The sequence below is a fragment of the Opisthocomus hoazin genome, chromosome 9 (genome assembly GCF_030867145.1).
Source record: "Opisthocomus hoazin isolate bOpiHoa1 chromosome 9, bOpiHoa1.hap1, whole genome shotgun sequence".
NCBI classification, from domain to species: Eukaryota; Metazoa; Chordata; class Aves; order Opisthocomiformes; family Opisthocomidae; genus Opisthocomus; species Opisthocomus hoazin.
This window is the reverse complement of record NC_134422.1, coordinates 18,354,525-18,368,429: the sequence shown is the minus strand read 5'-3', so window position 1 is coordinate 18,368,429 and position 13,905 is coordinate 18,354,525. Positions and strand designations below refer to the sequence as shown.

General features: G+C 49.9%; 1 protein-coding gene across 6 annotated transcripts; it reads right to left on the bottom strand.

The window, feature by feature from the left end:
* Window positions 1-37: 37 nt before the first annotated feature.
* On the bottom strand, window positions 38-13,803 carry CNOT9 (CCR4-NOT transcription complex subunit 9). 6 transcript variants are annotated; one of them, XM_075430198.1, is made up of 9 exons: window positions 13,617-13,803; window positions 12,921-13,082; window positions 9,232-9,411; window positions 8,013-8,128; window positions 6,600-6,709; window positions 5,711-5,820; window positions 4,661-4,759; window positions 2,383-2,474; window positions 38-1,672 (listed from the first exon to the last, which is right to left on the bottom strand). In XM_075430198.1, the coding sequence occupies exons 1-9, from the start codon at window positions 13,638-13,640 to the stop codon at window positions 1,504-1,506; spliced, it is 1,062 nt and encodes a 353-aa protein (XP_075286313.1). In that variant the 5' UTR covers window positions 13,641-13,803; the 3' UTR covers window positions 38-1,503. The 6 variants fall into 6 exon arrangements, with proteins under 6 accessions (XP_075286313.1, XP_075286312.1, XP_075286315.1 ...); XM_075430197.1 differs by having other exon boundaries at window positions 38-1,679; window positions 2,384-2,474; XM_075430200.1 differs by lacking the exon at window positions 12,921-13,082 and adding an exon at window positions 10,108-10,245 and having other exon boundaries at window positions 38-1,679; window positions 2,384-2,474.
* Between the last annotated feature and the right edge of the window lie 102 nt (window positions 13,804-13,905).

The following is a 13,905-nucleotide window of genomic DNA, read 5'->3' as shown; positions in this document are numbered from 1 at the left end:
CAATAAATCCCCCACCAAGAGACCAGACCGGGAGCAATCTGTGCTGGCTGGGGTTTTATTATTTATTAATCCGAACTTACAAAAAAAAAAAAACCAATCCAAACAAAAGCATTTTGACACCCTGTCAAGGTCAGGGTGGAGGGGAGGGATAAGGCGGCGATGGTTATAAAAGGGGACCTGGGGGGCGAGGAGCAGGCCGTGCTCTGCCCCCGTTACGCAAGGCTGCGAGGGGAGGAGGGGAGGGAAACGAGAGGGGATTTAAGACACTGTTGGCACAGACACCGCAGACGATCAGCAAAACGGGCTGCTCCAGGAGCGGCGAGAAACCAGCAGCTGCCCAGGCTTTGCCCGCAGCCAAGGGCGGGCTCCGCTGCGGCAGAGCCCGGGAGCTCCTCCCGAGAGCCCGCCGCGGCCCCTCGGTGCGGGGAAGGCGGGGGGCGGCTGCCGGTCCAGTTCGACAGCGGTGAGGCCGAGGCAGACGCCAGGGCAGTTCTGAGCGCTGGAATGATGCAGCAGCTGGCAGAGGTCAGCCGGAGCAGGGGGAAAGGCAGGGGGGCCAGAACTGACAGATGCCAGGCTGGCGTACCTGGAGCCCACGGGACGTCACTCCCAGCTGTCCCGCGGCAGGGGATCATCGGTCAGGGGCCTGCTGACCACCACAGCACAGGTTCCCCAACGCTGGGCTCCGTCTCACGAGCCACCAGCCTGGCCGGGCAAGCACTCAGCTAGACGAGAGGCTGGCACACATCAGCCCCCGGCCGCTGGCTGGCTGCGGGAGCACGCTATTGACAGCAGAAGAGCCACAGGCCTGCTGTCTTCTCCTCCCCCCGAGCCCTGGGAAGCAAGCTTATGACGCATGGGTTCATCGCAAGTGATCCACCACTCCTCTCGGGGTAAGCGCCACGGTGGCCCGGCTCCAGCCACTGCATCCGCACCAAAGGAAAGGAAGGGAGCAGCTCGCTGCGCCGGCCAGGTGCAGAGCCGGGAGCAAGGATGTGCTGGCAGGGAAGAAAGCTGTCCCCGAGCTACCTGTGGCTGAGCAGCAGTCTTAAGATGGGATAAAACAACTGGATCGGCTTTTATTCAGCTCACTCATCTAAACAGACGTGTAAACAAGAAGTGACAAGGAACTGGAGGGTTGGGGTGTGCACACCCCCGCATCACGGAGCGCTCGGGCGGAGGCTGAGCTAGCTGGAAGAGCGGACATCTGCAGCACCCCGGGCCTGGCGGTGGGGGGAGAGATGCCAGCCAAGCCTCCTGAGCAACGGGGATCTTTGCAGAATATTTTTTTTTTTTTTTTTAAGCTGTAGTATCAGCATTTGCTGGTGTTGCGATCCCCGGAGGCATGCTGCATCGCTACAGAGCAGCCCTTTGGCTGGGTGGCATGGTCCGACAGGCCGGCAGCCAGCTGGCATGCCCCGTTTGTTGTGGAAGAGGTCACCTGTTCCTGGTTCTTTGTAAACCTGAGCTGTTTCTTCCCCGGTCCCCCACCTCCCCCAGCAGTCACTGCGGAGGAAGAGGGATGCCCCGCGGGTCAGTGACCTGACCCTCTTGCAGGTTCTTGACGAGCTGAGCCAGCCAGCGCTTCGTGGTGGTGTCGTCCTTCAGGACCTGGGCAAAGGTGGTGTCCTTCAGCTGGTCAGGAAGGCACTGCCTGAGAGCTTCACGTGCCCTACATCAAGAGACAAGAAACGGGGCCCAACAAATAAACTCACAGGGGCAAGTGGGGAGCAAACCCCACTGGGGACACGGCACTCCTTTGCCTGGGGGTCTCCCCGGCAGGGCCAGCCAAGGAAAGCACCAAGGAGCGGCACCACAGCATGCGGCGCCTGGCCAGCCGGCACAGCTCCCAGCCCTCATGCTAGACCCCACCAAGCCAACCCCTGCGCTCTGACACCTGTCAGTCAAGAGCATCCCGATGCCAGGAGAGGTCAAGATAGCAAATTTGCACCCAGTGGCTTCGGGCAGAGCTGCTGACCAGCATGAAATCAGTTGGTATTCCCTCAACTGAATTTCATGTACTCGCTTCTGCTGCTAACAGCCCCCACGATGCAGAAGAGGGAGAGCACAGCGTGCCTTCCACCTCAGTCCCCCCCCATACCTAGTTCAAGGGACATTTAAGCGCAGGCAGTCATAACCTGCACAGCTTGAATCTGCGCAAGCCCCAAACAGTCACAGCTTCTTCCACGTACCATAAAAGCTCCTGGGACTAGCAATGTAAAAACCAAACCAACCAAAAAACCCACCCGTTTTCCACTCTGAGCTCAGGCTGATGTAAGGACAGACAGGGAACCTCGACTCTCCCTGAGTGGGCACTGCGGACAACTCCTCCACTTCCAAGGGAGTGGGAGAAGCCCCTGCCCAAACTTCTAAAATGTTTACCTGGGGTTATCGGAAAGGCGAAGATAGCAGCGGACGACATGCTTCAGCAGCCGTGCCGACGGCTCCTTGGAGAGCTGCAGGACCATTTTACCCTGTTTGACAGAGGCCAGTGCCACCAGTTAAAGTCTTTGTAAGAACAGCTTCACAATCAGCAGAGACTGGGGAAGACCATTAAACCACTCACCCTGGCTTCCCACGCATCACAGCCCATTAGCTTTCATCCAGACACCCCTGCATGGAGCCCAGCGCTCTGCCTGGCAAGATGCCTTTGAGAAGCGAAGCTAGCCACGACTTGGAAAGGGTTCCCCCAACAGCTCAGGGAAAGCTTGTCTCATCATCTCTATTTAGTTTTTACCTCCTCAGGACTGCTTAGTGGTCCAACTCGCTGCTAGATCAAAGAGAACCTGGGGTTTCCCCCCTCGTGGAGGAAGGCGAATGTACCCCAAATGCTTTGATAAGCTCAGGCTGAGTCACCCTCTGAGGTGTGTTCCCAAGCTCTGCCATATTCCCTGTTCTCATCTGCGTTGCCTTCACTTCAACGCGCTTTTAAAACGTTAACAACAGCCTGAGAAGCCGTGCCAAAGGACTGGGCTCACCCACACCATGTACAGTAAGATCCACATCTGGTCTTAGCGTGCACCTAAGAGTTGTATTTTCTTTCTGCTACGTCCCTTATTAAGCCATCACTGGGAAGCAAGGCCAGAGCAGATCTCCCTGGCCCAGCCTCCGTTTCTCACACCACACAGGACCTCGCACACGGTTGCACCCTTGAATGCACCCGGCCCAGCAAATGGCATGGATGCCTCCACATGCCTGCTTTGAAGGAGTTTAACCATCTCCTTCCTCATATTTAGGAGTCAATCAGATCTGCCCAACGAGATGTTTTTTGTAAACTACATTGGCCAGCACAGGAGTACACTATCCTGATTTTTGAGACAGAGAACAGAAACATCTACAACCATTTTCACCTTTCTCCATAGTGCTATGGAATATTAATCCTGTCAGTGTTTCACCTAATGGTGGGATTATACCACAGTCAGCATTTCTTCCATGCTAACACAGCTTTACATGCCGACATCCTTCTGTTTTTGTACCCTTCCCAGCCACGGATTCTTCCTCAGTCTCCTTCCCTCCCCTGTCTCAGGGTTTCTAACTGCATCCTTCACTTTGCCCCTGAGCCAGATGCACTCTCAAAGCCGACTCTTTTCTTGAATGCAAAAATCATGGCATGTTTGGTATTGTGGACATCAGCTCACAATTGTTCTCATTCTGCTGTTTGTAGTTAAATTAGGAGGTAACATTTTCTTTACATTTGGGAAAAGACAGACAAATAAAAATTTCCAATGAAAGCATCAACATTCAGGCACAGAACCAGCACTGCAAAGTGCTTAGCTTAATGCTGCATTTATTTCTCCTGAGACTGCTCTTTAAAAAGCAAGCAACTAAACAAACACACACAAAAGCAGGGCAATAGCTATTCCAGGGCAGACATGTATTGCCCTCGGCGAGCTCAAAGATAATAAAGCTCAAGTTGCAGCTATTACTCCTGGGATGAACAAATTACGAGTACCCCAACTTCTCCTTCACAGGGGACAGGGAACGGACAAAATCTATCTGCTCTGTGTTCCAACACAGGAATTAGTCATAAGCAGCAGCTAGCAGGAGTCAAGTTCAAAGAGGAAAAAAAAGAGGTTAGCCTTCCAGGCAGCAAACAGAAAACCCATGAAACTCCTTGGTAAAGGACACTGCAGACACAAAAAGTTTCCACGGGTTCAAGGGGAGGACAGGACAAACACTGGGGGTTACTGCATAGAAAACCCACAATTGGCCCCAGAAATCCAAAGCTGAAAATAGCTGGCAACTGCAAGACTGTTATGAGGTCAAGTATCGTATATGCTTGCCCTGCTCTTACTCCTTTGCTCAACCTGTTGCAGGACAGCAATGGGAAACGGATCCATGGTCTGGGCCACGTGATCATTCTTACATAAAATTAAATCAGTTCACATCCAACCAAGAACCCTGAAAATTCTTTTTCTTCTCTGGAGATGTTTACCCAGTTTATCTTGGGGACTCATTATATTACAACTAATATGTGTTCTCTTGACATGCAAAGGAAACATGGAAGCAGGGAGCTACAGTGTCACAAGCAATAAGCTCAAGAGCTATTTGCCTCCCTCATCCTGTGCTCCAGCCAGAGAGCAGTCAGTAGCCGCTGAAATAGCTGGCTGCTAGAGCATAACTTTTTCTTTTTTTAAAGAGAGGAAACAAATAATCTTACCAGTATCATGGCAACATGGGAAAACCGCTCGTAAGTCTGACAGATATATGCCAGCCCTGTGTCATCCAGGAGGATTTTCTGAAGAATAAACGTAGCAACCTAGAATGGGGAGAAACCAGAAAAGAAAGTGTATAAACAATTTATCCATCCTGAAAAGGGACAGCCTTTGTGCTGTGTTCTTTTCAAGGCAGCCCCAGAGCTGAAAGGCTTTTCAGCAGGCAGCAAGTGCTTTACTCAGTGAAAGTTTAAAGCCAAAAGAAAATGCAGGACACTACACAATGCCTGGCATCTCTGGCTAAAGAAAAGAGCTGGACGCAAAGCACGGTGTTCGAGATGACTGGATGCAGGTTGCATAAGACCACCGGGCCACTCAGGACAGCCACACTATGCTGGTGACAGTGCAAGAAGCAGCAGAAGGATCTATCCCTTGGCCCCATCATCTAGACAGCAAGCTGACTTCGGTTTTCATCTTGAGCATTACAGATTCATCACGAGACATGTGACTTTCCAGAAGAACCTCAGCCAGCTACACAAGCAGGCTTCACCAGGGAAGCACAGACAGACTAAAACCTGTGGCCACCCTTACCTAGGTCATCGGACCAGTCTGACCACAGATCTGAACTCGTGGGGGAAAGGGGCCCCTGATCAGAGGAGCAGACAACAAACTGGCCTGGTGCAGTGAACATTCCCATAACCACCAGTAATAGCTGCCACCCAACCTCTGCACTGTGTAGCTACAGCATTTGTTCTCTCAGGCCAAGGAAAGTTGATCCAGCTCAGGCCTGAAAGTTACTCTGCAGGGCTGCAAAGGACAGAACGCGTGTTGAGAGCAGCAACATCTTTCCCAGTAAAACTCCCGAGCTCAGGAACTCCAGCTTAGTTTGCTGGTTTTGGTTTGGCTTTGGTTTGTTTTCTGAGGAGGCAAAAACTCCACCTAGAGTTGCCCCAGCATTTGCAACAGGCCACAAGCCAACTCTGCAGGTTACTGGTTGCCCAGTCAGTCAGAGATAAACAACAACAAGTCTTAATTAAGACAAAAAGAGCAGGTACCGTTTTGGAGAGTTCACTGCCAGACTCCATAATGCGTAAGCACAGGGGGATAATTTCTGTTGTCAATAAGAAATTTATCACTTCTTGCTCATCAGTTTTCACCAAGGCCCCTTGAAGGAAAAACAAAACCCAAAATCAATAAATGATAACTCGATTCCAAAAATTTCGCCTTTCAAAGAGGGCCTGTGCTGTGTCCTCCCAAGAAATCACTAAGTCTGAGTGGCAGGCAGAACAACTGTCATCCCAAATATGTTGCAGCACGTGGCTGGAGAAGAAACTGTTTCGGCAGCACAAAAGTAATCAAGCTGGGTTTGGGGGCTGTTTGTTTTTCAGAAAGGGTATGTATTCTTGGCTCTCCTCCAGTGGTAACACAAACACTAGAGGATCATGCCACCCACAGCAACCTCTGGGAAGAAGAAATGCATAAAGACCCTGTCACTTTATGCATTGAGATAAATGTTTTGGGCAGCAAGAAGGAAGAAAAAAAAAACAAACAGGAAACGGCGAAGACAGGGCAAATACACCCATGTCAATAAGCAACAAAAACACCAAGAAAGCCCAGCCTGCACGCACTCATACCAGTGTCTAGTTGGCTGGACTGAGGGTGAAGACACAAGAAGCCTGCGGGTGCTTGTGCTCACATTTTTGGCAATGCACCCAGATTTCAGTGTTTTCTTATTAGTGAAAAGCCCAGTTCCTACACACTAAGAGGAACCTGCCTCCACAACTGATGGAAAAGGAGCAGCTCCTCCTGTTAATACTACAGGACCCCGAAGATCCCAATAGAGAGAGACCTGTGATTTTGGTCATGCAGGTCTCTACACCCACAGCAGGAACTGCATCCAACTTGATAAGGAACCAATGCTCCAGTGTTACTCCAGCTGCTTACCAATCACTCCGAGGCTCGTGAGCCGCAGGTACTCAAACGGACGCGTCTTGCTAACTGTGTGCAAGAAGGGGTACAGGAAGAGAGGGATATGAGCTGCCAGAAAAGCTGACCTGTAGGAAAGGGAGAATACCCAACGTGAGAGACAAGGAAAATAAAGCGAGCCCACAATCCAGCATTACCATGCAGAGCCTCAGACTGTTCCTGACAGACACCACTGCTGCTGCTCCTCAAAAGAGGGTAACAGTTTGCTCTCTGATGGAAAGGCATGAAGTAAATTCTGCACTGGGCGCAGCACAAAACCTGAGACCTAAACCGTCAGTTACCTGCATCGCTGCTTCTAGGTGACTAGGAACAGAGCATGTTCTCTTGGTTTTATTACTTCTTCCTGCCACTCAGACTCTATGCTTTGTACATTCACTGTTGCATTTCACCTTGCAGGCTCCCATGGGCAGGGACAGTCAGCCACAATGCACGCACAAAGCCTCTGCAGGACAGAAATCCAGACCGCTGATTTCTAGGAATCACGGTTTAAATGTGCACAGCCACCTTTTCCCAAGAGTCCTCAACACAGCCTTCTCACAACAGTGAAAAACACAGACTGCAGGGAGTAACTTGGAGATTGCTCTGCTAGCAGAGGGAAGCTCTCTTGCACAATCATCCAAAATTCTTCCTCTGTTTTCAGTTTTCAAACTTTAAATGCAAAGGTGCGTGGTGTAAAAGTACCCTATTTCTTTGGATATCATCTCATGAAGGGTTGCAGTTTAACACTACTTTGCAGCAGCTCTAAAACAACTTCAGCTATGCAGCACTTTCTTCTCAGCAGGAACAGAAGCATAAGATCATAGGTCTCTGGGTAGTTTTCTTCCAAGCTTTGGCTACTGATTTTGGCTGAACATACGTCATCTTTGTCCCTGCTGACATGGGCTGGACACAGATTAAGAAAATCTGAAGTCAGGCACTGGCTGAGGACTCCAGACATGGCTCTGCTATTGCTCCCTTGCCACACATGGTCTCTGGGAAGGACAGTCCTGCTCATTCCACCCTTTGGACAGCTGGTCTAAATAACTTCAAGCTCATTACAACGAGGATCCTGCACACAGCACTCAGCACAAAGGCACCCTTATCTCTGGCTGAGCTCCCAGGAGCTGTCACAACCCAATGTTTTGGGAATTTGCAGGATCTCAGGATGACTCAGGGAATGCAATGCATTTAGAACCACCATAAAGCTGTCATCCTGCTAATACACACAAACAAGCAAAAGCAGCAGGCAGCTGCCTATCTTCCAGCTCTGTCCTCTGTTCCACTTCCCTTGGTAAAAAAGAAGAAATAGCTTCCGTGCTTCTGTAGTCAAACAGACAGGCTGAGCTGTCAACATCAACACCTCAGAGAACTCACACACTTGGAAATGCTCACCTCGTTTCAGGATGTGATGCAACACATTGTAGTAGAGCTAAAGCATTGCAGACTCTGTTGGACTGATGGGCTGTCAAAGTCGGAGGGTTGATTGATGGATAAATATTTACAATTTCCTAAAAATTAACAGATGAAGAAAAGTTAAAGAAGAAAGACATCAGAAAGCTGCACCAAAGCACCTGCCCAGTGAGGAACTATGATGACACGAGATGACAGCCTGCTTTCACCACACATCACTCTGAAGTGACATGGCAGCCACCATGCTGCCCAGGCAAGGGCAGAGCTGGGTCAGAGTCAATTTGACCAGGAGTCACAGGAACACATTCAAACCTTAATTTCAGTAAAAAAGGGTACATTTGATTTCCTGGCTCTTTACTTGTGTAGGTACTGCTTTGTTTTGAACTTCCAGATCGAAGAGGCATGTTGTTCCTGTGCCTAGAGGCAGAGCACACCCACTCTTCATACTGTAGCTCCTGGTCCTCTTCTAACTGAATGCAGGGGAAGCAGCTGAGGGCAAGAAATCCGATTCAGAGATCTCCCTGCTTCCAGTTACAGCTCCCTTCTAATTTTCTTCACTTGTTTCAGGGCCACTCTGAAAACAGTTTGACACTGTCAATCCCACACTCTTTTCTTTCTTTCTTTGAAAGAAATTACTAGATTCAGCACTGACAGACAGTCATCAGCTGTACAGCAGTTTGCCCAGAGATAAGCTGAGCCACTCGGTTTGACATAAGTGCAGGTACTTTCCCTTGTAAAGATCTCTGGCAGAGTGAGCAGCATTCCTATGCTGCCCTTCCCCCGGGCTCCGTGCAAGGGCAACCTTCTGACCAGGAGGTGCTCAAGCTCATGGAAAAATCAAAGCAGAGAGCTTAGGAGTAAGACTGTTGTTGCTCTGCTATGACACTGTATGAAAATAAGCAGAATGTGATCCACAGGGAGCTCATATACCCAAGAACTTGCCTGTTCCCCTTCCAACTATGTAAGCTATCCAATTAGAAATCTTACAGTCTCTGCACACATCGCCTTGCTCGTGATGATTAACAGCAAATGGGCTCCCCGCATCTGCTCCCCTTACTACAAGACCCAGCATACATCTCACTCCCAGCAGCGGCAGCGAGGGACCCCACCAGTGCCTCCCCACATCTGCCCCACGGACGCACAGGCTCTGCAACGTGCTGGAGATGCACCACGGAATAAAGATGTCGCCAGCCCTACGCACCTGAAGGAGCGCTGCGATCGTGCCAAACGAATGCCAGAGCATCGGGGCAAGGTCAGGCACAGACTCACGCTTCTTGCTCAGCTCCAGCAGCGCATTCTCCCGTGTCTCGGGGCTGGACAGCTCGTTGATCCACTGGTAGATCTTTTCGCGGTCAACCTGAGCCAGCGCTGTTGGCACAGGCTGGGAGGGAGACAAGAAAACTTCAGTCCAAACGTTTCATCCAAGTCTCACCCAAACCCTTCCCGCAACCTGGCAAATAAGCAAAAAAAGTGCTCAAGAAACTCCTGACTCGGGGAGGAAGGAACTAAAGCTGCATTAAGATGCTCTGGACATGTATCCCTTCCTTAGATCTGTCTTATTATTTCACCTATTTGAAACGCAAAGGTTTTACTTTCTGGCCTAACTCGTTAGGACAGTCTCTCTTAATCCACTTGTCAAGTAGCACCTTGTAACTTCATCCAGCAATAGATGAGCACCATGCTGCTGCCCATCTGTGCCAGCAAAGCTCCCAGCGAGGTCACACATACTCTAGCCAGCTATCATTTGCTCCACCTGCATTTAGCACGCATTCATTTCATGCTTCAAGTGTAAACTTTCACAAATTCAAAGTAAGGCAGACGCCACCTTTTTCTCTTCAAAAACATCCACGACATTGTAACCTGCCAACAGGATTCACCCAATGTACATGAGAAAAATATTCATGCAAATACTAGAATAATTCCCACTGCTCCAACATCAGCATGACACCGTCCACAGCCAGTACACCTGCTGTTAGAGACATCTCATATTCACCCCATGTATCTTGTTTACATGCAAGGAGCTAAAAGGGACTTTTTCAAGACTGATTTTGTGCAAAAAATCATGTTCAAAACAAACCCAGAGAAGATTCACAGTAAAGGCACATTTTCTACTACTCAGGAGAAACGCAGCATTTCTCTTCTGCTTTTCTTGGAACATCAGGGAAAGAACAGCATCAAGTCCAACAAGTTTTCAAGCCAAAAAGATGAGGGAGGGCTGGGAAGGAAAAGGAGAGAAATGGGGACTGTGGAATTGTAGCATAGTTTCTGTGGAGGGGGTAAGGCACAAGTCTTTTAATGAAAGTTTGTCTCACCCCTCTGCTGGCACAGCAAGCACTCAAGGTGCAAACAATCACTCAGCAGGTGTCCTAAGGAGACAGCTTGGTGATTCAGATACAAAATTTTGAGGCAGACAAACATCAGCATTGTGTGAACACTTCCAAAAGCCATTTCAGAACCTACTCAAACACTCTGCCACAGTGTTTACTATTCAAGTAAAGCATAGCTCTGTTTGTACACTGCTGCTCCCGAGCTAGCCTGTATGCAAATAGCTCAGCATCCCCACGTGTACAGCCATGACGACTGGGAACAGAGAACAGACTGTATTTTTTTTTTTTTTTAAACCCTGACTGAAACTTTTCATGCACTTACTGCAGCAGATGTGAGCACTGCCTGTAGCGTACTGACAGCAATGCTACTAGTAAGCGGCTCATCACCGACGCAATGAAGAGAACACACAGGAGTTCAGGAACTGCAAGCAGCTGGAACCAAACCTGAAACCATATGCCAGAGGCAGGCTCCCAGAACTGCAGGAGGGACGAAGGGAGACGCCTTCACCTTTCGCAGACACCTCCAGAGCTTTCTGTCTCCATTTCTGCAAAGGTTTCCTTCCTCCGTTCGTCCACATATTATACCCATAGTCACCTCCAAGAGATTCTTCCCCAGCTGTGGGACTTCTCTCTCCTCCAGCCACTTCCACCATATTATTTAACTGAAATTTCTATAGATAAGCCAATGTACTGTTATCGGTCCCTACAGTCTATGGCTCAAATAACTTGTTAGCTGTTCATCTTTCCTCCTACCCTCTTTTTATTCTTGCCTACTCTTTTTTTTTTTTCCAGAACCTCACACTAAATCAGTAATCCTGATAAATTTACTGTCCTCTTACAGCTGGGAGTGCATTTCCAATTGCATCTCTTACACTGGAGCTCAGAAAGAGAGGGAGAATGAACAGACCTCATTTGTTTTTATTTGGGATCGTAGATGACAAGCAGCATAGTAATAATGTTGTTATAATTGTGTTATCTAAAGCTTCCATCTATTTTTCTAGACTCACTGGAAGCTTCAGTTCCTGTAAGCTTAAATACATTGACCCTTTAAAAGCACAAACATGTGCTTGTGATCCCTAGAGAACACTAAGCAGATTTTCCACACAATTAAGTTTATGATGTCCAATATTTGTCTTAGCCAGAACCAACTGCTTTTCACAGGCTCTACAGCTGCTCCTCTCATTTTAGTTTGAATTGAAACACATATTTTCTCCTGATTTCCTGCTTTATTGTCATTCCCCCTTCTTCCTCTAAAACCTAAAATTCTAGGGAACCCTCAGGGCTATACATAAACCCTACAAGCTCCAAGACAGAACCCTACCAGGCAGGCTTTCTTTGACAAAACTAGCCATCTCTGCATCATGAAAGACCTTGTAACACCTTCCTCAAGAGAAAAGGCATTACTTCAAACATACACATCCAATTACATCTCCAAGAATCACATAATGAACTGGATTTAGGCAATTGGCTTTCTTTTCCTAACTGAGCAGTTGCTGCTAGGTACACCAGTAAAAGTACTCGTCATCCAAAGCAAAACACTGACTAACTGGATACACATGCTTTTTAAACTATTCTGATAGATCACCAACTCAAAAATACCAAAACTCACTTCGAATTTCAATAGCAGTGAATCAGCTGTTTTGAGTTGGGCTTTCAATGTGTTACTGCTAGTTACAGCTACATTTATCAGTTTTAGCCTGTTCTCGAGCCTCTAGGATGTTACGCTGTCTTCAGGTCTGAAATCGAAGTGTCAGCTCTGCCACCAGCACCTCTGTGTAAAGACCAATGTGCTGGCTTACCACAGCTTTATCATGACAGCATTCACAACACCCAAAGGATTCTTGAGCCAACTCACGACGCTGCTAAGGGATAATGTTATTTACTGCAGCTCCCATGCACATCTCCAGAGCCAAACACCCTTCCCTGTCACCTTTAGTCTAAGCGTACTAACAGACTGTGGTTGGTTACAGAACTATATAGAACTACCACATCGCGTGAACTATGTGTAAATTAAATACACTTTCAAATGAGTCCCACAATAAAGGTGATTTCTATTCCTGAAACAAATAATTTTGTTAAAATTGTCTTTAAAAAGAATCCTTTTATACAGAGGTGACTAGAACACGGGTAGAGGATTAATGGGAGATACAACAGTCCATCATGCATTTTGACAACCACTCAGGAATTACATTGCTATAAAAATGCAAATGCTGACTAAGAGAGTTCACTATGATCTTGCACACCCGTCTATGTTCCAGAAAGTGTCACTTTAAATCAGAAGTATTTGCCAGCACTCCAAGAGCACATTTAAAGTCACAAGCACTTCAACAAAGTGGGAAGACTTAAAAAGTTCTCTCAAGTCCTGCTCGTAAGTACTTTACTACTCTTGTTTGCTTGTTAGTCCAAGCAGATCCTTGGTCTAAGTTCATCTGGAAACAGCTCTAACTGCTGGTCTCACAATACACCTCACAAACCCAGTACACACCAGAGACTCAATCAGCTCTAGTAAGTCTCATACATGCGATTAAGGTGCATTTGGAGAAGTAAAAACCGAAACACAAACCCGCTCAGATGGGAGATAAGAAGCAATAACCACGTTGCTCGAACTCAGCTTCCGTTTTTGAGCCCAACCAGGCCAAGGTACTGTTCCACTCCCACCAGTCTGAACACCAGGCACCCCATCCCATTGCGGCAGCTTCCTGAGGGGCAGCAGGGCAAGCACCAACTACGGACAGCACGGCAAGGTATTGGGGCAAGAGGGAAGCAGGAACAGGCAGTCTCTGCCCTTCCTCCATGCTCGCCCACCACCCTGAGGAAGTCTTTGCTCTCTCCTCTTTCCCTCCACAGTCCAGGCCAGAAGAGCTCCCCAGAGCACAGAGGAGGTGGCTGGGCGCGCAGGGAAGGTCCAGGAGCAGGGAGGGAGCGCGGCGGGCACGGGAAGGGAAGGAGGGAAAGCCCTCGGTGACACGCAGCGGGCGGAGGGCCCACAGCCGGGGCAACCGGCACGGAAAACCCCCCGGGCGAGCCAGGCCATCCCCAGGAACAGCAGAGCAGAGCGCGGCCCCCAGGGGGCACAGAGAAGACCCCAGGGGAGCAGCCGGAGCAACAGAGCGCTCGCCCAGCGCCCCCGCTACCGAGGGGGCGCCGCCGCGCCGCCGCCGTCCCAGCCGGCCACCGGGGCGCTGAGGGGAGGGAGCCCTCTCGCAGCTACGAGCGACCCGCGCGACGGAGTCCGCTCCCGTCCCCAGTCCCGCCTCACCGCGGCCGTGGCCAGGCTGTGCATGGTGCTGCCGCCGCCGGGCCCGCCTCAGGAAGCCGCCGCTGCCGCCATAGACTCAGGCCCGCCCCGACCCCTCACCCCGCCGCGAGGGAGGCTGGGACAGGGGCGGGGCGATGAGGCGACGGTTGCGCGCGGGCGCCGGCGGGGCGGGCGGTGTCGGGCGGGGAAGACGGGCGGGGGGGCTTCGGCGCATGCGCGGGGCCGGGCGGGCGCGGGGCGCGCCGGGAAGGGCGCAGCCGCGCTGACGTCGCGGGTGCGCGTGCGTGCG

Coding starts and splice junctions, on each gene's coding strand:
- CNOT9 (XM_075430197.1), bottom strand. CDS start 13,640: ATGCACAGCCTGGCCACGGCCGCG. Junction 13,083..13,616: donor ACAGCCTGGCCACGGCCGCG/GTGAGGCGGGAC, acceptor TGCTGTCCGTAG/TTGGTGCTTGCCCTGCTGCC. Junction 9,412..12,920: donor CTTATCTCCCATCTGAGCGG/GTTTGTGTTTCG, acceptor TCTCCCTCCCAG/CCTGTGCCAACAGCGCTGGC.